This window comes from Seriola aureovittata, chromosome 8 (genome assembly GCF_021018895.1).
Source record: "Seriola aureovittata isolate HTS-2021-v1 ecotype China chromosome 8, ASM2101889v1, whole genome shotgun sequence".
NCBI lineage: Eukaryota > Metazoa > Chordata > Actinopteri > Carangiformes > Carangidae > Seriola > Seriola aureovittata.
The window spans coordinates 23,167,894-23,190,271 of NC_079371.1; the positions used below are offsets into that span (position 1 = coordinate 23,167,894).

General features: G+C 39.5%; 3 protein-coding genes and 1 long non-coding RNA gene across 8 annotated transcripts in view; 2 read left to right on the top strand and 2 right to left on the bottom strand.

Moving 5' to 3' along the window:
• The window catches only part of myot (myotilin), a 31,304-nt gene extending 19,412 nt beyond the window's left edge, over positions 1-11,892 (bottom strand). For both annotated transcript variants that reach the window (XM_056382753.1, XM_056382752.1), the window contains exon 1: positions 11,734-11,892. The gene's annotated coding sequence lies outside the window, so the exon portion shown is untranslated. The remainder of the gene's footprint in view (positions 1-11,733) is intronic.
• On the top strand, positions 404-1,822 carry LOC130173462 (myosin-11-like). The gene has a single exon (XM_056382755.1). It carries the CDS (start codon positions 410-412, stop codon positions 1,730-1,732), a length of 1,323 nt encoding a protein of 440 aa, XP_056238730.1. The 5' UTR covers positions 404-409; the 3' UTR covers positions 1,733-1,822.
• Positions 8,733-10,827, top strand: LOC130173464 (uncharacterized). Its single transcript, XR_008828422.1, has 3 exons — positions 8,733-8,927; positions 9,171-9,283; positions 10,512-10,827. It is a non-coding gene; the product is annotated as an uncharacterized LOC130173464 (long non-coding RNA).
• A 2,378-nt stretch (positions 11,893-14,270) lies between the features above and the next one.
• Positions 14,271-22,378, bottom strand: part of LOC130174072 (misshapen-like kinase 1) — a 66,374-nt gene continuing 58,266 nt past the window's right edge. For all 4 annotated transcript variants that reach the window (XM_056383679.1, XM_056383680.1, XM_056383678.1 and 1 more), the window contains 3 exons: positions 21,624-21,783; positions 20,929-21,068; positions 14,271-20,244 (listed from right to left, as the gene is read on the bottom strand). In XM_056383679.1, the coding sequence (XP_056239654.1) occupies positions 20,161-20,244; positions 20,929-21,068; positions 21,624-21,783 (384 nt within the window). In that variant the 3' untranslated portion in view covers positions 14,271-20,160. The remainder of the gene's footprint in view (positions 20,245-20,928; positions 21,069-21,623; positions 21,784-22,378) is intronic.

The window sequence follows — 22,378 nt, forward strand, 5'->3', positions numbered from 1 at the left end:
CCACAATAACAGCAAAGCCTCAAAAAGTATCATCGTACTAGTAGATGCTTTGTTTCACAAACAGTTATTGTTACTGTTTTTCAGGTCAGCTTCTTGCTTCAGGAAGCAATCCATATTTGACCTTGAAAAGTACACAACTGTAATGTCATGTCAGTGACATCACAGTGACAGACATTCTCTGATGTCATGTGACATCATCACAGTTATGACATAAGAACTCAACGCACATGACTCTCCATTCTACATTTAGCAGTACAGAGAAAAGATAGTGATGTAGTGATCTAAACAAGTGAACAGTAGAGACACGGTAGTTGAATAATACACAACACAACTTTGAATATACAGCTTGTAATATACAAAACAGTTCTAAGTTGACACAGACATTTTGTATTGACAGAGAGCAGTCATAATGAATGAGCGGGAGCAGTCTGACGGTCTCAGGGATCTGAGGGATGAGAATGAAACCCTTCACCAAGACAATGAGGCCCTGAACAGAAACAACGGGGACCTCAAAAGTGAGAATGAGGACCTCAAGAACACCATTGATGGGCTTCGCAGAAAAATGGAGAGCTCTTGTAACAAGAAAAAAAGGACTCTCCAGTTAGAAAACAAGTTGCTTCAAGCCAATAACGAAGCCCTCCTCAAAGATGTTGACATCCTGCACAGTCAAAATGAGGTCCTGCGCAAAGACATTGAGGGGAAGAATGAAGAGATGCAGATTATGTTAAAGGATTTCGAAACTGAGAAGACAACCTTGTGTGAAAAAAGAGAAGAGCTGAAACAATACAAGAGCCTGGAACAAGAGCTCCAAGGGGTCAAGAAAGCCTTGTGTGATAGAGAAGAAGCCATCACACAAAAGGATGAGGAGCTGACACAACAGAACAAGGCCCTGGAACAAGAGGTCCAAGAGCTTAACAAAAAGTTGTATAATAGTAATGAGCATCTGAGGCTTGGTCGTGATGTTCTGCAACAAGAAGTGCAGAAATTTAAAAGTATTGTGCAGGAACTCAAAAATGTTGAACACAACTATGTTGCAGTGAGCCAACAATACACCTCTGCAAGACGCCATAACATGGCCCTGGAACAAGAACTTCAGGAGGTCAAGAAAAGGTTGCATGATGGAGAAGAAGCCATTAGACAAAAAGATGAGGCTCTTCAAGAACAAGTAGAGGAGCTCAAAAATGTTCGCAAAGAATTCCAAGGCTTTGAACACAACTATGCTGTAACAAGCCAAGAAAACACATCTATAAGAGACCATAACAAGGCCTTGGAGCAAGAACTTCACAATGTGAAGAAAAGGTTGCATGATGGAGAAGAAGCCATCAGACAAAAAGATGAGGCTCTTCAAGCAAGGAAACAGGGGCTCAAAAATGTTCAGCAAGAACTCCAAGGTTTCACATGCACCCATAATGTAGTGAGCCACAAAAACACCTTTGTGAGAGAACAAAACAAGGCCCTGGAGCAAGAAGTGCAAGAGCTTAACAAAAAGATGCGTGATGGACAAGAGCAAATGAAACTTGATCGTGAGCTTTTGCAACAAGAAGTGCAGTCTTTGAACCAGCAAATTAATGCCCTGATAAAGGAAAATCACCACCTCCATAGAGAAAACCAGTCTGAGCGGGCCTTTAAAATCAGGACTGTCGCCGACAAGTTAACTGAGGATTATATGGCCAAATTCACTGGGAGCCAGAAGAGGTGGACTACAAGTTACCTTCCTTTCTGGTCTTCCTAACTGGTCCACGACCACCTTTGTGACATGCAGACCTTGCTTCTTCAGACCATGAAGCTCTGCTCTCTCTACTATTGTACTTATTCCCTAGCAAGAACCACACCATCAACAAGGGTATATTTGGATGATTTATTGAAAAATGTTATGAGGATGATCTTGTTTTGTTTTTTTTTTTTTGGGGGGGGGGGGGTTGCAGACTGTACAGATTAATTTTTCTTTAACAGCATGTGCTTTGCACCATTTATTTAAAAATACTCTATGTCAACAGTAACAGTGCAACAGCTCTAAAGTGCAAGCAACTTTGAAAAACATCTGGATAATTATAACTTGGAAAAAACGGTTTGCACTTATACAATATGTGCTTTGCACCATTTTTCTCTATTCTATAAAAGTATGTGCAATGGAAAAGACAACTAAACAATACTGCAACACTATAGCAACGTTTTAGTGTTTCCCTCTGAAAAACAGATAATGGAAAATAAACAAATAATGAAGATAAACATACAGTAACATTTAAATGCTTATAGAACTGGTAAACAGAAGTTTAAAGTGAAATCAAGGCGGCCACTATCACATATTTCTTTATTCTTTTTGGGTTGGAAACAAAGAAATTGTGAAGGACAGATCATGTTCAGCAATTACGTGCACACACGTATTTTTTGTTCGCAGACAGTCAGTCATTCATTGATGACTGAGTGTCAACCATAACTGTGCGCAGACAGCAGCTTTATCACCGGGGTCCAATTCATGAAGAGAGCTTTTTTCCCCGCTGGTGTCAGATAGCAGCTCCCTCGTGCACACCGAGCAGAAACAAGCGCCTGGCTCCTTCAAGCCTTTACTGTTGCCAAGACCCGCTCTGCTTCTGATTGGCTAGTAAAGTTGGTTAGGTTCAGTGTCTGGTCTCATACCATTAGTAGGTAAACTTTATTACCTTGAACATGGTAAATCGCATCCACAACAAATTCCCAACAATAAATCTTTGTCCTAGTTAGTGGTAGTGATGGGAAGAGTGAAGGGGAAAGAGGAAAGTGACAAAACTCAAGTGAAAAAAAAAAAAAAAATTGATTTGGGAGGATGATATAACAAGCCAAAAAAGACTTGGGGTAGTGAAGGAAAGTAATTCAAAGGAATTAAAATTTCCAACAGCAATAGGTGCACATATTTGGTTGGACTAAATAATTAATAAATGCAAGTCCCTCATCCAGTTAACCTAGGGCTATTCCAAAATGTATTTTCATGGGGACAAGCCTCAATGAGAAGAACTGACCATGTTTCCACCAGGAAAATAAAATCTAAAACATGGGAAGTGTCAGGCCGAGACTCAAAGCAGGACTCAGATGCAGAGATATTAGAATACCAAAGGCTTTTATTGAATTCACTGGAGACCTCAGGCAGAGTGACAAACCAATGGCTATGAAATAACTAGAAACATGCTAAGGTAAAAACTGCGAACAAAAATTCACTCTTATCAAGGAAAAACAAAGGGCTATGAACTTTAACTAGAAAAAAATTTACAAACAAAAAAAAAAATCACTCGTCTTGAGGTACATAAAGCTTACTTTGGCGACTTCTATGGCTGTGGACATGGACAAAGGCTCGGGTGCAGGTCGAGGACGAAGACACTCTGGCACAAGACAAGGGGAACACAGATCTAAACAGATGGAGGGAAATAGGGGACAGGTGGAAACACTTAGGGCAATCAGACTGAGACACATGAGGAAGGGCAAGTGACCTGAAACGAGAGGAGAATTACTTTTCAAAATAAAACAGGAAATGACAGGACAAAACAAACCCAAGACAAGACAACCTCACCACGGTGTGACAGGAAGAACTTAAACCATTAATGATAAAAGACTAATAAGTGATAGACCTTAAATTCCACTTGCAACAATTTAAAAATTGAATAATTGAATAAATACTAAAAAAGCTGGCAGATTCAATCTTTATGGTGATTAGGTCAGAGGGAGTCCTCCTGTGCTCACAAATTCCAGGCCATTTTTTGGGCCAACTTTGCTGTATACTGTACTGGAATTGTTAATACTAGTGGAGGGAGATCAGGCACACCATTTGTATTATTATAGTGACTAGTCCGTTATATCCAGTGATTAATTTAGTGGAACTGCTCTGACAAGGGCTGGGACCCGGGGGACATTAAACATTGCGTGACCGGTCACTTGAGAGCTTGTGGCTTGAGTGGAAAAGGGGACGTGCATGGCAAGGGAATGGTGGAGCATGTGTGTGATGTAAACAGTTATATGGGAGATATGTTTTCCATTAACATCTATTTGGGTAAAGACCCTCTCTCCAGTAAGGCTGACTTAGCTCCCAAAAGAAGTTAAAATTATCAATGAAAGTCACCCCATAGTCGAGAAGTCGACAACAGCCATGTGTGTAGGCTCAGCAGACGACTAGACGACAAACCTCGAGGCCATGAATTGGGATTGGGCCAGAATTTAAAACGTGACAATTCAGTGTCTCCAGGATCACTGACAGGTGGATGAAGTCCAGTTAAAGTAATTCAGACAGTTGTTTTAGGATGTAATTCAGACTGAGGATGGAGAAGTGTGATGGCACCATAGTTACTGCTGGGAAAATGCTGCTTTCCTTTGGGGAGCTGGTCCAACTGACTGTCCTGTGATGCCCATGGGTGGCCTGCTTCCAGTGGAGTGAAATCCTGTCCTGCAAATCCTGAAATCCTCGATCCAGGACATTAAATTTGTTAATCATTTGGATGCCCTGTGAGGGCAAGATGGAACAGGGATGCTTTTTGCTGTGTTTGCTCTTGCAGACAGTGGTCCAGGGCTCCAGATCTCTACCCTGGGACGAAGCCGGTTCTGTCCATGATACAGTGGTGTTGAGCTCCCCCGATGATAACCGAGGACTCCAGGAGCCGTTTGCCTTCTTTAATCTTATAGAGGGTGGATATTCTTTGTTCCAATTCAGCGACTTCTTTTGCTGAGAGAGAGTCAGGACAGACTCTAGGCCTGGCACTTTTTAAAAAAAAAACAAGATTGAACGGATTGGAAATGCAATTCGTTCTCATTAATTAGAAACACAAGTCTATCAACATGATCCGGTTCAAGTGCGGCTCTCTTTCTATTAACAATATTATCTGCCGATGGTCTGATGTGCTTACAGAGACTGCAGCATACATTTCCAACAGGTCGTTACAGCTTGAATATTAACTTTCACCGGACATTCGAACGAACGTTCGAAATTCTAATAAAAAGTGACCGCCCTAATGCACACCCGGGCAGAAAGGTAAGTGGTGTCTACTTTCAGCATTCAATGTTTTTATCTTAAATCACAATTTAATACATGATATCTCGTTTATGTTACATACTAATTACAATTTTATTTTTCAAGTCAATATGGGAGTTTGCACAGTTGCACAGCTGAAGTATAACGGGTCCTGGGTGCGCAGATCGATGTAAGAAGCTCTGCTAAATTATCTGTTTTTGACCTGTTTCGCCTCACTTTTAGCACACTCTTGCACTTCCTCTCTTGGATCCTGGTTGTTTTTACCTACATGTTTTCATAAGGTAAAACATTTCAAATATTGGACTTAAGGATCTTTAATTATAAGCGACTTGGATGTTGAAGTTGTCAGCTGGATATTGGCCCAGCATACTGTTGCTGGACTGTTGCTATCCTAGCTTAGGTTTGTTTTTAGCCTGGTGGCTAGGCTAGTTGGTAATTTTTACTGAGCTTTTACCTTTTTTTTAAGCTATTTTTTTTACTTTGATCTCATACCAGAATGCCTATCCAGCCATCAACATATGTTCAGTTGTATGTCATGTCTGACGTTGCAACGTGACAGAAACTGAACTTCAACAACTCCCCATCCCTACTTACTTCCATTCAAATCCAAGTTTGTAATTTGCAAAGTTTTCAGACAACTTAAGGATCATGCCTATGGCATTGTATTGCCTGATCCATGAACTTGTTTATTCTTTCCTCAACAGGCTAACAAATGCATCACTTCCTATGTGCCAGGGTACGAAGTATCTCCATCATGGTCTCAATTTGTTTAGCATTACTATCAGGTGTGACAGCTAATTAAAGGTGCTTGGAGACTTTGATCGTTTCACACCCAAAAGACCACACAAATCCCAGCCTGCTGCCCACTGTGGCTCTATCCTGAGCCCACAGAAGGAGCTGACAGAGGAGTCTGAGGTTCAGGTTTCCAGGCTAAATTAAACCCTTCTGCCTTCTGAGCACAGCAGAGACTCTCTGACCTGAGATAAATCTCACTGTCTCCATTAACAAGACATACAGAGAAACGGGGGGTGGGGGGCAATTGTTTGATAAAGGTAAAATGTGTCACAACATATCATTATTAACGAAGCATTGTAGTGCTAAAGATGTCCCGGCCTTTAAATCATATTCTTCAGACATAAAACAAACCTGCTTGTTTGATACAGACCACTGTAAACAAATATCATCATTTTTTATATTTTTTTTCAGTGCAAAAATTACCACTTACCACTAAAATAATGACCTGTTGCTATAGCAATATCTGTCAAAAATAATCACAATATGATTTATTCATTTATTTATTTATTTTTGCATATTTTTCACCCCTACACCACATTTGTATGTCTGTTCAACCTTAAACTTCCTTTTCTGATTCTGTTTTTGGAAGCATACATTAGGGCATATATTAGGGCTTTTGCTTCTTATTCATAATCAGTAAAATGACCTGTTTGAATTCAAGACTGTTTGAAATAGTTTGGCTTGTGGTCTAGCAGAGGGTGCTGTAAAAGATAGTAATATTATACTGTATCCTGCAAAAATAGAGAACACCAGTAGTGCGGCCCTGCGTGGACAATGATGAAACCAAAGCATCTGAGATCTACACAGTACATGGCAAAGGAACTAACTAAAGATAAGGCTTTTGTGGACTTCGTACAATGCATTTGTCAAACACTACAACAACAAATCTGCGGACTTGCCTGCTAGCTTGCCACCGAAGTGAGGCAGCAGAGGCACCACGGACGATAAACTAAAATTTCACCACTGGTAAGATAGTAAGATAGATATGCAAGGATATGCAGGGTGTGTGTATGTGCGTGGTGCGCTTTCCACTTCATGTATATGAATTGTTATTCAAACTCGGTTCGAACTTGATTTTTGGAAACTATATACCCTGGTATATGGATCACAGCACTACATCAACACAGTCTAAAAATAGTTAGTGTAGAATAGTTGCAGCATGTACATCATCCATGTTTACACTCAGTTTTCCCCTCTGATAATCACTCCTTAACAGGTGTGTGTGTGTGTGCGTGTGTGTGTGCGTGCGTGCATGTGTGTGTGTACCTTGGTTGAAGCCCACTGTTGATACAACAACAGCTGCTGCTGAACCCTTCATATCAATTGTCTCTGTGTTACATAACCAAAAGATTCATAACAGCAACAACAGGCAGCATTCGCAGAGTGCAACTAATCTCTTTCCTGGCAAGCAACAGGTGGATAGAGACACATACAGGAAGTGGCATCCAAGTTCAAAGATTACCCTAACACACATAAAAGCAGGACAATATCATACAGTGGTGAACTAAATGTTGATATAAATACAGATTTTAAAGAAATTGTGTTGGTTTTAATTAATTAAATAAAATGATGCAGGTAAGAGCTATAGGCAACTACAGATCTATCAAGTAAAGCCTGATCCCACAACATAACATCTAGGCTTCTTATTGTTTAGACCAATGTCATTAACGGTGTATCACTTCATCACATGAAAGTTATTAGGATTGATGGTGGACCGACCAACTGATCAACACCGCCATCCCTCGAGCCGCACCAGCAGTATGGCTAAAAATACAGAAGAGCATGATATTGGCGGAACCAAACTATTAAACAAAAGACAAGTAGAACTAGTACTGTTAAATACACATGCTAATGCATCAGTCCAAGCCCACTGCTGCTGTGGGGACCGACATGAGTGCAACCAGCAGGCACCAGACATCAAGACACTGAACTCTAACGACTCTAAATGAACAGACATTAAATTTTGGTTGGAAAAGAAAATCGGATTGACATCAAAATCCAATGTTGGCTAATTGACATTTTGATGTTTAGGAGACGTTTAGCAGATGATGGGTTTTGCTAACAAGCAGAATGTCAGTATTTTATAAGTCAAAATGGCGTCGACGTGAGACATTTCGAGGATATTGGATTTTGGGTACTTAACAACACAACTAAACCAACAAAATATTAACACCAGCCGTGTGTCAAAGTGACATTGGCATTAGATGTCCTGACTTTGAATTTAAACAAATATCAACATCTAATAACGTTGGTGGCGAGCTGCATGCCTGCTGGGCACTGCAGTCCCTGACTGGCCTATTAAACTACACTAGTGACCTTAAGTCATGTGCAGAGCTGCAGGCTACGTTTGGATCATCATCCATAATTTAAGAAACACATGTACTACCAGATTTACTCCACATGGAGCTCAAAACATACCCCCCCTGCAGGGCATGTTAGGAGACTGTGTGGTTACAGTAGCAGCATTGTTACTGTACAATATAATCTGTGTATAAATTGACTAATTTTGGACCTGGTATTAAATTAGGGGGCTCTCTATGCTGTTGTTTGTATGTTACAGTATTTATGTTATTTTTCTTACTGCTTATTTTTCTTACTTTCTTTCTTTCTTATAGTCATTTCTATTTAATTAAAGTTGCAATTATTCAGGATTCAGGATTTCATCTGGTTATTTTGATCATTTTATGCCTGACTCTAAAGGTAGAAAACAAATTTAGCCTGCAAATACACAACAAACCAATGTTGTGCTAGTGCAGTTGAGTATTTTGACCTATGGCACACATCTCTGGAGTTAATATGTCAATGAAGCATAATGGTTGGTATTTTTAACACCATGCATCTTCCTGGAATGATGTCCATCCCACCTGTTCTGCGTCACAGGAAGGACAGAAGCTGGCTGCACCCTCTCTAACATTCACAGTTGAATATAAGTGAGAAGGCAGAGCGGCCTGTTTTCACCCGAGAAGAGAGAGTAAGGAGTTCACTATAAGTCATGGTGGGAACTTTGTCATTCAATCAGCTGTGATACACAGTGAAGTGGCAGTATAGGTATTGATTAGTTAGAAAAATGGAGTAAAACATTGGAAGGTGATTCATTTCTCAGCTGTTGCCATAGAAATATCCTTTTACCTGCAACATTCAGGTACAGTAAATTAATTCCCTGTGTTCACAAATACACATTGCAACACAGAACATGTGCTGTATTTCTTAATAGGGTGACGTATCGTTATTATTCAAAGAGGAGAAATGAACAGTCCTGAACTCTAGAGTCTGACTTACATCCTGTCTGTCTAACTAGAGCTTTCCAGGAGGAAACAAACTAATCAACACCTAACCACAATCAGACTTTTTGAATTTAAACAAACCACCCACTGTATAATTCCAGCCCTGCATACAACATCATGAAGCCGTCAACCCCCATCAGGTCTCAGCTGTGGACAGATTTACCGCAGCAGTGACACATTCTAGCAGCAGAGCAGGATGTGTTGAAATCTACCGGTAAGCAATCATTACATAACCTGTGGGCTCTCCTGGTATTGACAGAGGAGCCCACGGGTCCAAAGTCATGGAACAATAACATCAGCCACAGCAGAGGACTGTTGCTTGTATCCGGTAGGCCAAACAAACAAAGAGTCAATGACAAGAACAATTCATACACACACACAGTGTGAAGCTTTATTTCTCTGTATGTTCAGCATACCCTTCATGCATTCATATAGGTCACTGTGAGCCACAACAATCTGGATAATATGAGGGGAAATAGGAAAAAACATCAGCTTGTCTAAAAATAAACCAGCACACTCTGGATTTTACTCAGTACAAATTGTTGCTTCACTTAGTTGCAGTAATGAAACTAATATTTCATGGTACATATTTTATTGCTGCTTACTGATGACTCAATTCTTTATATAACAACGTTCAGATAAAACTCCTTATAATTATGCAACCAAATGGAATAAATTGTTACTGGATCGTTCTTTGGCTAAAAACAAGCGTGTTTTATATAATCTTGGAAAGGACAGATATTTCCACCAACAGCAGCATTATGCATCATAACTTAATTCATTTGCTTAGGTCATTTCCTAATGATCTCTCCAAGACAACCGATTTACACATGCTAGCATCGACTGAAAGGGCAGGGGCTATCTGAAGGCTCGCATCATGTGAGAATATCACAGTGGTACCTAATGTCACCAGAAAAATGTCAACTGATGTTATTTAAACATGTGAGCTAGCGTTGACTAGCAAGTTAACCCTGGTTTCTGTCTTCTGTAGGCTAGCAGTCAGGTTGCTAGCAGTAGTAAACATAAAACGGTGGATAGTATGAGCTGAATTTCTGTTGAGTCCTTTGAAAATATCACCATGAATACAATGAAGTTTTTATGCCTTATTGTACTAAGACATTTTTATGTCTTACTATCCTATTACTCTTTATGTCTTACTATACTATGTTTATAATATAAACAGACATACTAAAATAAATGTTTCTATTAATTAGACATACAGTATTTCTCAAAACAAGGTTCATATGTAATTTTTACAAATATAGGCTACACTTTAAATACATATATGATTTTACCTCATATGTACATATATTTCATGTCTGTAAATTCAACACATGTACATATATTTTGCGTGTGGGCATTTCTGAATGTAAATTAAGATCGTTTATGTTATTAAACCATTTAGTTGACGTCATTAAAAAGTCAATCTCTCTGTTTCGCAGGGGTGCCGGTGTTGTTGCGTCCCTTCCAATGTCGAGACCAAACCTACGCTCCTGCTGGGAGGTAAAGGGACCATTGTGGAAAAGAGGAATTTTTACTTGCTGTGAGCCCATTTTGAAATTTCTCAGTTACATCATTCTGAAAAACATCTTAACCCTCCACCTCCACCTCCATCTCCAGCTCTCCAATTCTCCTACCTTCTCAACTTGTCTGCTCGGGGGACCGATTTAGCCCTGACAGGGTCACCTGATCTCTGTGTCCACCAACCACAGAGCTCAGTGGCTGAACACAGCGTCATACAAGCATGTCAGGCTTGCACTGCGAACCCCCCCCCCCCCCCCCCCCCCCCCCCCCCCCCGACTCTGCCCACCCACTCAGCTTTGGCTGGTATGTCTTATGTTGCCTCACCCTGCAGGCTATGTAACTGACACACTTTTTTTTTTCATTTGTACCCTTTAAACTACCAAACGGATGTAACAGATTTTTTATCCACTGCAACAGGTTGGAGCTCTGATGTGGACAGTTTGCATCCTGGGAGACTTACATGTGCACGCACGGACATTAACCAACATATACACAGTTACATCAACACACTGACATATGGAGACACAGAGACAGACAGACAGACAAACAGACAGACAGACAAATAGATAGATAGATAGATAGATAGATAGATAGATAGATAGATAGATAGATAGATAGATAGATAGATAGATAGATAGATAGATAGATAGATAGATAGATAGACAAATAGACAAATGACACAGCATAAATTTAGCCCCACACAGATCTCAGCTGTCCTCTTCCTTCTGACTGCAAACTCATCCAGCAATGCCTGCAGTATCAATAACATGAAGTATCAGGAAACTTATGGCTCTTTACAGCATTTGATTATCTGATTACTCTGACTTTTGCTTTCTCTTCCCTCTACCAATCAAAACCAAGAGCACAAACAGCTCTGTGTAAACCTTTCACTACTGAATCTTTACACTCTACACTACTGACGAGCTACTACGATACTACTAACTTTGTAGTCTGGATATATGCAGTGAAAGCTCAAGATCTGGTGTGTAAACTGGATCCGACAGGTTCCTTCACGGTGTGTTTGTGTGTAATAGTTAAAATTCTTGTGTTGATCCAGCCATGCACATGCAAAATGGGCCTGGCTGCACCTTCAACACAACGCAATGTTGAGAACTTCCACCAAAATGTTCCTCCTCTTACCTGTCGGGCCTTTTCCCAGCAGGATAAAAAAAAACCCCAAAAAAACAGCAACAACAAATGTATTGATCCAACAGGAAGTGTGAATGATCCAAATGCTAAATGCAAAACTGCTATGTGACTGTGTGGCTGCCAGTCATGGCTTGGTCACCGGACGCTCCCTGCTCTGGGTGAGCTGACACACACATTTACACACAAACCAGCAGGCAGGGGTGTGTGTGTGTGTGTGTGTGTGTGTGTGTGTGTGTGTGTGTGTGTGTGTGTGTTGAGGGGGGTTGTGGTGGTGGAATGGGGTTAGGAGGGAATCTGAGGCTTGGGGGTGGTGGGGGTCAGTTGGAGGGGTACTGCAGGAGCAAATTTAGAGCGGAGTAAAATGTTCGTCAACAGTGACGAACGTACGACAGAGCAGAGTTCCAAGTGGAAAGCAAGAAGTGAGTGAAGCTCAAACTAGTGCTTCACCTGTGTCTGCGCTGGTTCGGGTTCACAGCGTCTGTCCAATCCAAACTAACCTGGTGGTAACAGAGAGATCACTCGTTGCACTAAATTTCAGAAGATGAAAAGGTGGCTGAGGTTGTCACTGCTGTGAGGCTCGATGACCTTACTTCATCCAAGAGTGTGTGAGGCAGGGGCCAGGAAACCTGCGACTGGTGGCAGCGAGTCTTCAGGGGATACATGAGAACCCTGGAGAAGAGAGAGAGAGAGAGAGAGAGAGAAAGAGAGAGAGGGAGAGAGAGAGAGAGAGAACTGCCAAAGGATGTGATACCTTTTACTTTACACATTGATCCATTGTTAGTATGAAAAACTGATTAAAGCAGCTTTAACAAATACAGAAGAAGAGTGAATTTGATCTAAATGCTCATGATACAGGTTATATCATCACATATATACAGTAGATGTGCAGACATACAGTACACATCCATATACATGCAAACATATTATTTACTTGCAAATACTTACAGCCCCTCTCAATATACTCTGTGTGTGGTGATGCTGCTGCTGGAGGGGCCGTAGATGGAGGTGGGCTCCAGCCCTCTCACCTCCTCTGATGTGCGATCCAGCAGCAGTGTTCAGTTCATTCACTGTGACGGGAGCTGGATGACAACAAACTCTCACCATGCTGTGATTCTCAAGAGACTGAAAAGCTCCAGGAAGAGATTTAGGTGTCTGAGAGAGAGATGGTGATGAAGTATTAGTATTTTTTTTTATTTAGTCATCTCACATAATGCAGTAAATTCAAACAATGTAGACAGCAAAAAATAAAAATAAAAAGTCAATATTCTATGTATTAAGTAGTGAGTGGACAGGCTCAGGCCCAGCCAAAATGCTTATATACAGTATGCTGGCCTACGTTCTATATATATAATATATATTCTATATATAATACAATTTAAGCTACCCACCAAAAAGAAAAGAAAATAGTTTACACTTGTAACCCTCAAAAATGTATATTATCATTGCTCCATAATTTAACCCCAACAATAGAAATACATCTTTTAATAGAAAAACATCTCCTTGTAAATATATCTCCTTTTGAAGAAGTGATGAAGCAGGACTGTGTGTTCAGGCTTTGAGTCTCCTGCCCTCGAGGCTGCAGCAGTGAGTTCACCTTCCAGGACTGAAGGCCTCAACCAGGACCTCTCTCTATCCACAGTGAGATTCATAAAACACTTCTCTGACTTCAAACGCAACATTTATTAGTTATGATCATTTTACTCTTGAATATGTATACTCTTCGTGTACAGGAATGTAAGGAATCTGGCAAACTGCAGTGTTTACGTTGCTTTACCATCAAGTTTGAATCATAATCAATGAGCTTCATCAGTCAGAGTGGGTTCAAGTTCACTCTCATAAAAATCCCTGATAATGATCAACTATTCTATTCAAACGGAAACATGTCATCGACGGCAAGTAACAGGCAGCTAGGGTCTAATGAAAGATTCTTTTTACTTGCATTATGGGAATTGTAGGATCCATTATTTTTGGAGCTTGAGCCATAAAAGGGAAAGATCTCGGTCTTGTGCCGCCTCAATTTCTTTTTTAAAATCAGTCCCCCAATTTTGTGACCTCTGACCAGAAGGAAAAAAAATATTCCAGACAGAGGTTCAACATCAAACCCATCAGGAAAGACCCAATGACGATGGCATGCAATACTCCTAACAGCACAAGCCTTCAGACACAGGCAGTGCTGTCACGAGGCGTTGTGTCTGTAATTGCTTGTACAGGCAGAGTGATGATGGGTGGCTTTGCTGTTGCATTGAATAGATGTTTTGACTTTAAAAGACAAAAGCATCAGTAGATCTTGTCCTCATAAGGAAGTCAAAATAACAAATGCTCCTGCAGATGGTGTTGCACCAAGAGTGACATGTGTAACGTCTTTTGTCACAATGACAAGATGTGTGTTCAACAGACAAAAAATTGTGTGTCAGTGTTTCAAAAGTTAATTGGATTAAAGGTTTCTGATGAGTCAGTGGGAAGATAAAACAAAAACACCACGTGTCATTATGACTTTTGAAGCAAACAGAAACACAGCAGCAAATGAGTCAATTCAACACATTTATTTATTGTCATCTCACTGTCTTTTGCGTCTTTACATGGAAACACAAGTTAGTGTGTGTTCATCTCAAAGCAGGAAGGGTACAGTATATGATGCATCAAACACAGGTCCAGTGCAAAAAAAAAGTAACAAAAGAATCATCTTTACAGCGGTACAGAAATAAAATGAAATGGCTAAGGGAAAAATATTTTCTTGAATATATATCTATATAACATTTGGTCTTATATAATCTCAACTTCTTTGAATTTTCGACATAATTGTCATGTGTGTCTACACTGAAGATAACCTCAAAATACTGACAGTAGTTGTAAATTGTTGGCGAAATCTCAACTTTTGGAAAATATCACACATCAACAGACAATACTGTTCTATTAAAGATCGCTATCGGCCTATTGGTTCTGGAAGATTAATTTGGCCAATGGATAAGTGTGAGTAAACCTAAAAAGGCTATTCATCGTGATCACTGCCGCTCTCTATAACATCCTCACATCCTCTTCCTCCCTCTCCTCATCAGAACCATCAGTATCTATAAATTCTCAATCCAGTCTGGTGCCATCTGTTGAAACACTGGATCCATCACTAGCTCCATTAGTTCATTAAATAAATGGATTCATTTTCAACAACATTTTTCCACCTTTTTCGTAAATTTAGTTTTTGTTTTGAAGATTATAGTATTTCAATTTTTTAAGGTCAGAGCCTCTTCAAAGTTTTTAAAGTGTGGATTTGGGTTTTAAAGCAACATCCATTTTCCTTCTATTGGGTGACACCTGACTCAAGCCACCAGCCACCTCCTCTAACTCTGTTTTTCCTTCCCCTGCAGACTATCCGGTTTACTGAGCACCTGTTCACAATCTGCATCACACCCTCCCACACAAACAAACACTTTCTGCACAGCTCATCCAGACTCTCTCTCATACACAGGCTGCAAAGTAACAGTTGTAGCACTTAAATCAAAACTATGTAACTTTTGAAAAAGGAATCACACATTCTCTTACAAATTTAAAGATTAATTAATAAGTGATAAAATATACTTTTGATCAAGTCAATACACTCAGGTGTTTTTTCTCTACAGCCTTACTTGTTTGGTATGACTAGTAGCTTATGGTTAGAAAACTTGAGTGCATGAGTCGGGTTTACTAACTTTATTACTCTTTTTTACCTGTGCTACTGTTACGCTATGGTTAAGCTTTTACCACTATTATGTATCTTCCACAAATTACATAATCTTGCTTTAAGGGAACATCCCACTTCAACAAACAGCAATAAATGCAAAATAAAAGAGAATTGGGCCAGTTCCGTGGTTTTTGCGATGCTCTTAAATTGGTAAATTATGCAAAAATGTTTTTGTGATATAGATGGACAATGTTGTGATTCAAAGGAAAGAATCTGATCTAAGCAGCAGCAAAGAAATACGACAGAAACATAGCACAATATGCATCATTAAGGCTTGTAGAACATAATATCTAGACTGCATGATTGCCTTTATCATATGACTGCATTTTTGAAAGTGTGGTCTCCTTTGCCTCATGCATCACACCTCAACTCCCGCATGAAGTGACTGAATGAAAGTAACAGTAATTCAATAAAAATACTCTCCCACCCCCGGCCAATCTAGTGACACTATCCAAAATTTCCTGAATAAGCCTTTCAGCTGCGCTGGGGGTGGATGGAGAGACTTGACATGAGAGAATGAGAGACAATGGAAACGACATGAGACATGAGAACAAAGAGCTGAAGGACGCTGAGAGATGCTAGAAAGGAGAAAGAAGAAGAAAAATAGGTAGAGGAGGAACTGAGCAAAAGCGGCAGAGGGAATATCAGGCAGCTGAGAGAAGAGATGTGTTGACAAAGTGAGAGAAAAAGAGTTGGTGGGAGAGCTGGAGAAGTGAGTCACAGCGAGCCTGAAACAGAATCTGTCATCACCTTAACCAGTGGAAGGTGTAGGAGGAAGTGCACTGCTCTCTCTCTCTCTATTTCCCATTATAGATAGAGCTACAGTCAAATGTGCAGCACATGCAGGAGAAGACCGAGAAGTTAGGACCTAATAATTCACAAAAATATCCTCACTGGATAAACCCAGATAAGCACACATCATTAGGTGTGACACTGGCTCTGTTTAGCTTGTACAAGAGCTCCTTTCTGTGCTGTTTCTTGAAGCAGGATGAAGAAAGATACCAATTAAAAAACACAACATACTCATCATTGAAAATGTTAAGTGTAATGTAATGACAGTTTTTACCATAATGAGTTTTGTGTAAAACAGTACAGAGAAAATAGACTTGTTTTCTTAACATGACAAACAACATAACCCAAAACTGCACAGTATAAGGGTGGTAAGCGGACTAAATTAAAGAACAGGTTAAAGTCTCTCAACGCATGATAAAATCTGTAATTATAATATAATTATAATCAATTATATCAGTGGTATTCAAACAAATACATTATTGATTTTAATAGTAGGGTCTTGAAACTAAATTGTAATTAACATTCATACAAATTCTCATCTTGACAACTGGAAAATAGCAAGAATTAAATAGACCTATCAAAGAGCTAGTTAATAAAAGAACTAATTTAATTAGCTTGTTGTGCTTTCTAGCACTACGTGTACTGTTGGTGGCCAGATTGCTTTGAAAAGAAGGGTGCAGCGAATACAGGCTACTTCCTGTGCAGTGGACAGATGATGGAACCACTGTGGTAGTTCAGGACTAATTTTAGTCTGGTCTTTTGTCCTATTTGGACTCTAAAGGTCAGGGTCTTGCTCAGGATCCTGACCAGACCCGACCAAATCTGATCACAAACTAGCACAGTGCCTTATTCTACATATAATATGTCCTGCTCCAGACAGAAATTATAGGATTATAGGAGTAAAATCTATTTGTGAAGGGTGAAGAGTTTTAATTGAAACGATACAAAAGTGTGTGAAAAATAGTTCAGTCATATTGTGTATCTTGTGTGGAAACTTTACACAGCTGAGCTACTGTTAGCTTGCCAGCCAAGATTCACTATTATCTTAGCCATATGCTACTTAGAATCTCTGTATATCATTCAAGCAAGTTAGCTTAGCTCGCATAGTTCTGAAACAATTAGCCCAAGTTAGCTAGCAGTTCTCCATCTATTAGCCTGTCAAAATTATTTTACATTCCTGTATTTCCTCACACTGTAGCCATGTTAACTAGCTATCTGGTCCGGTGTGTTGGTAGCAACTTAGCAACAAGACAGTCATTATCAGAAAGTTAATTTTCCAGTTTAAATTATTCTCACAGAACCAGCTGTAATATCTCTATCAAGACCATAATAAAAAGTGTCACTGAATATAAAACATTTGGCGCAATTTCTGATGGCCACAAAACTCAAGAGTAAATACAATATAGAGAATAATGTAACTACGTTAGCTGTTTAAGCTAAATCTGATGAAGGGAAAACATGACATAATGAAAATGAATCATAATTAAACAAATCGCAAATTCACATTTGAAGGTAAAAACCAATTATTTCTTCACTTTTACCAAACCAAGCACTGTATAAAACATACATATAGGCTATTAAATATAATAACGCTAGCAACATTAACTTGCATATATTTTGTTGTGAGCTAGCAAGACACATCAGTCCTGGGAGATTTTGCAGGTTGATTTGTTGATTGGCATCTTTTGTACTATACATAATAATATTCCCCAAAGTACGTAAGTTTTGCAAGATTTCTGTCAACTCTTTATCTTTCCAACAGTATTCAAACGTCAAATCAAATGGTCAGTTGTGATTTGTAAGCATCTTAAGTATCTCACACAGTTAGATTCAAGGAAGCCAAAACATCAAAGCCTTGATCTTTGGTTTCTTGCTTTGAAGCTCATTGTGTAAATGACAAAACATATAAACAAACTACATATTATACAACCGGGCATTTTTACATTTTTTCAGCCCGAGTCATTGCATCGCTTCAGATCCAGGGTCAAAAAAAATAAAATTTCTCAAGGTGACCCATCAAAAACAAGTGTGCGTCCCATGTTGGGTAGTGTAAGATACAGATCTAAAGCCAAAGGCTAGCAGTAATCTCTTCAATACTGACTGCAGAATGGCTTTAAATGTTTCCCACTTTGAAACATAGAAATCATTCCAAAGTGTGATATATTACAGAAAACATGTACAAGGTGGCCATTGTGCAAAGAGCCTGACTTATACATGTTAGGAGAAAATCAACCACAAAACAGAATTCACATGATGCATTATCTGATCTTAAACACTTCAGGTCAGGTTGGTAAACTTGAACATGAGCCTTCAAGTTCACTGTCAGTAGCTCATGTCCATATTCACAAACCTTTTAAGATCGTGGACATAACATGTATAAACTCTGTTTTGGGATGGAATTTCACATTCATAAGCCTATAATTCTGTACACATACATAAAGATGGCTTGTCAATTATATAATATTTAGAAAACAGTGCTTCGTACAAGATTATATACATCCTAAGCTGTACAAAACAGATGCAAGAAAACAGAAAAGCATTCATTGCCTATTAAAGTGGACTTGTGTACACCCTTTATACTGTCCACCAGAATTATGGCTCCTACTGTAGAGTAAAAGGCTCTTCAGGTCCTTATTATATAGTAATAAGACTAAAATAAAATGGTCCAGATATGTGATAGCGTGAATGCTCAAACTGAAACTGAAGAGGACTGGTCCCAAGCAATCCCAAGAGAGTATTTTTTGCTTAATTGGCAACTGATTTCAAGCTAAGCAGAGAAAAAATATGACTTACTGTTCATAATTAGGAACAGAATGACCTGATAAAAAGTCTAAGAGAACTAACTATGTCTTGTACATTTCAATCCTGACATTTGGCCTTATGAGGTTTGCATGGACAGCATAATTACAGCTGAGGATATGCTTAAACATTACTGATTGATGATAGGGCATTATACTGATTCACTGTGGCCCAGAAAAACTGTCACCTTGGACAAAAAAACCTCATTTTTTAAGCAACAGCAACAAAATTTGGAATGATATACAGTAGCTGTCCTACTTAGCCCCGAAATGGCCCCAACCCAGTCTTTAAAATGCCCAGATGATGTCCTTGGAAGGAATGAGGTTGATGAACGGATTTTGTTCTTCTAGTTTTCACTCCGTCTGGATGATAAGGAAGCAGTGGATCCAGTAATACGCCACAGCCAGGCAATCAAATATGAGTGAATAACTGATGTACACATAATTAGCTGAGTAACTGATACAATGGAGTCCTTTAGAAAAAAGAAAAAACTGATCCAGGAGAGATGAGCTGAACGTGGAGCAAACTGAACAGGAATGCTGTGGTCTCCAGTGCTAACAGATGAGTAGAGGAATCTTGAGGCCAGATATTTATCAGTCATCAGTTTTTCATCCAGATGGATTTTGATCAAACAGGACCCAAAATGAGTTTTCGCGGTCTGGGGCGATTTTCAGTCTCTGAAAGACCGATAACTATGGAGATCCGGCATGTGAAAAAGCTAATTACACATTACAGATGTTGACATTGGTCGTTGTACCTTTTAACTCTTTCATGGTCAGGTGTGGTGGTCGCGAACCTTTCCTCTTTTTCACTGAATATTAGGTCCAGATTTTTGTGCTGTTGAAGAAGCATTGTTCCAGGCCTCAGTAGTCAAGGATGGAGTTATGGGTTCAAGCATCTTTGCTGCAGCCGGAGTCATGATCAACTCACCTCATGCACATTTACATGGAAACTAGACAAGAGTAATGGATCCAGGAGTACTTAGTTGATCCTTGCAGGGATCAACTGCCAATAGAGACCAACATCAGTCAGCTCAAATAAAAAAAGGCATCACGAGGCGAACCCAGAATAATGAAGGCAGATGTCACCAGTTGATCCCACAGGTCCAGTCATTACCAGCTGAACAGCGAGTTCTGTCCAAGAGTCATGAAGTAGATCTGACTGCTGCCGCCCGACTGCACTGAGGCAAAAAAAACCTGCAGGAGAGAGATCCAGGTTTAGGAACAACTTCAAATGTCCACAATGTTACTGCGGTTTCAAGTATTTGAAGTTAGATTGTTCAAGTAGTATTGGTGACATAAATCTTGTGTAACATCATATTTTTGAAGTCAAAGTCCACTTATTAGGCTTCTTAGGCTACCTTCAGCCTTATCTAATGGCATTCTTCAGAAGATTGTATTTTGTGATGGAGATGATTCAGTTGTAAATACGTTTAGTATGAAACTTTGGTTACATGATAACAAACAACTCAATCTGCCAAGGACGGCATTGAGATGTGGCTGAAACTTCCAGAAGAAATCTAGTAGGTGAACCTTGAGTCAAGACTTTTTTTTGTACCAAACCATTATTTCTTAGGTCAAGAATTACTGATGGGTATTTCTTAACATTATTTTATGAGATGATGTAAGCTTGCTTAATAAAAATATTTACATATTTTAAACAATCTACTATATCCATCTAAACATGTAAGTCCAGCTTTCTTTAACTGGACATTGACTTTACAAATCTCATCACAGTGAGCTGACTATAAAACATTTTGTTTGATATTAGCACTCTTTATAACACTGTAAGTATTCTAATATTTAATGATATTTCATAATAAATGAATTGATGAAATATGTGTTTAATAACACTCCACTCGTGATTTTAGGTGGTCCTACCTTGTCATTCCTTTCACAAAGAAACTTGAGTTTTTGGGCCTTTTTGTGCATGAAAACTCCCTCCAGGTTTCCTGTGTTGGCAGACCTCAGTTCAATTGCCTTTTCTCCCCAACCCATCACCTGGTTAGACTGAAGGTAGGCTGGAGAGACAGAAAGAGATGTATTCTCATGTATTCTCTATTGAAGTCCTTATGCTAGAATAATGACCCATCTACTGGACCAAACACACACCCATCCACCCACCCACCCACCACAGACACACAGACACACACACACACACACACACACACACACACACACACAGGTATACTTTAATTAGGGTACGCTTAGGTTTAGTATTGTTGCAAGGTCCTCACAAGAATAGAAGAGCAAATACACACACCAACTACCCCCCCCCAGTCTCTACCATGTTATTTTTAGCCCGCCCTGTCCCAAATCTGCCTCCACAGAATCTGGTTCAGGGGTAAGTTGGTGCTCAGGACAGCTGCTGATCTAGAATCAGTTCATCAGACAGCAACAAGCCACTAGAGTGACACTGCAGTTATTTCAGAGGACAATCTACTTGTTGAAATGATTCAAATCTCAGTTTGGAAACTAGACTTGTAAAACAGGCGAAGCCACTTTGTGTTGTCACTTCATGCCTGTGAACAAATATGTGCGTTCCCTGTGTCTGTGTGTGTTTGAATGAAACCTACCGACTGATGCAGGCATCTCCCCCCACTGCAGCACTGTATCCTTGGTGATGCGGCCGTAGGTGTCGATGTAGACGCCCTCATCTTCGTAACAAACCAGAACCTCTGTTCCAGCGCTGTTTGGCAAAATGATGATGGCATGGGGATGGATGGAGCCCTGGATCTGTGAAACAAACACACAGTTTATTTAAAAGACAACCAGCAAACAAACAAGAACGAATTCAAACAGTTTAGTGTGTGTTCAATGTTTTGGGCACTTCTTGGAACTGCCTGAGAGTTGACAGTACACTTGACATTCAGGTGTTATCTGACAATGTCTTTCAGTTGTAAAGCCAAAGAACAAGGTTAAATTCTTAGGACAACACCATTACAACCTACCGAAGTGAAGAAAGTTGAAGGAGAAGACTAAAGAGAATAATCAAAAAAATGTACAAAAAGAGATTTGAGAGGGGGAGATGTGAAAGATGTGGGGCTTCTTTCAAAGCTGAGACTTCATCATAAAATTATAAGTCCCTGACTTAAGCATGAAGGTCTCATTATAGGTTCCATTATAAATTACAGTAATATTGTGTAGGATGCGACCAAAGCCCCAACACAGTCAAATACTAAACCTCTAATTTATTATTATGAAAAACTTTCAGTTCATCAAATCAAAGATCTCATCCAGCAACCATTGTCTAAGTTAAACTAACAATATAGGTTAAAGTTTCTCTAATCAGTTCAGAAACATTTGTCCTACCCCAAGAGAAAAGTGTATC

Excerpts from the sequence above, each read along its gene's own strand:
- LOC130173462 (XM_056382755.1), top strand. The coding sequence starts at position 410 with ATGAATGAGCGGGAGCAGTCTGACGGTCTCAGGGATCTGAGGGATGAG.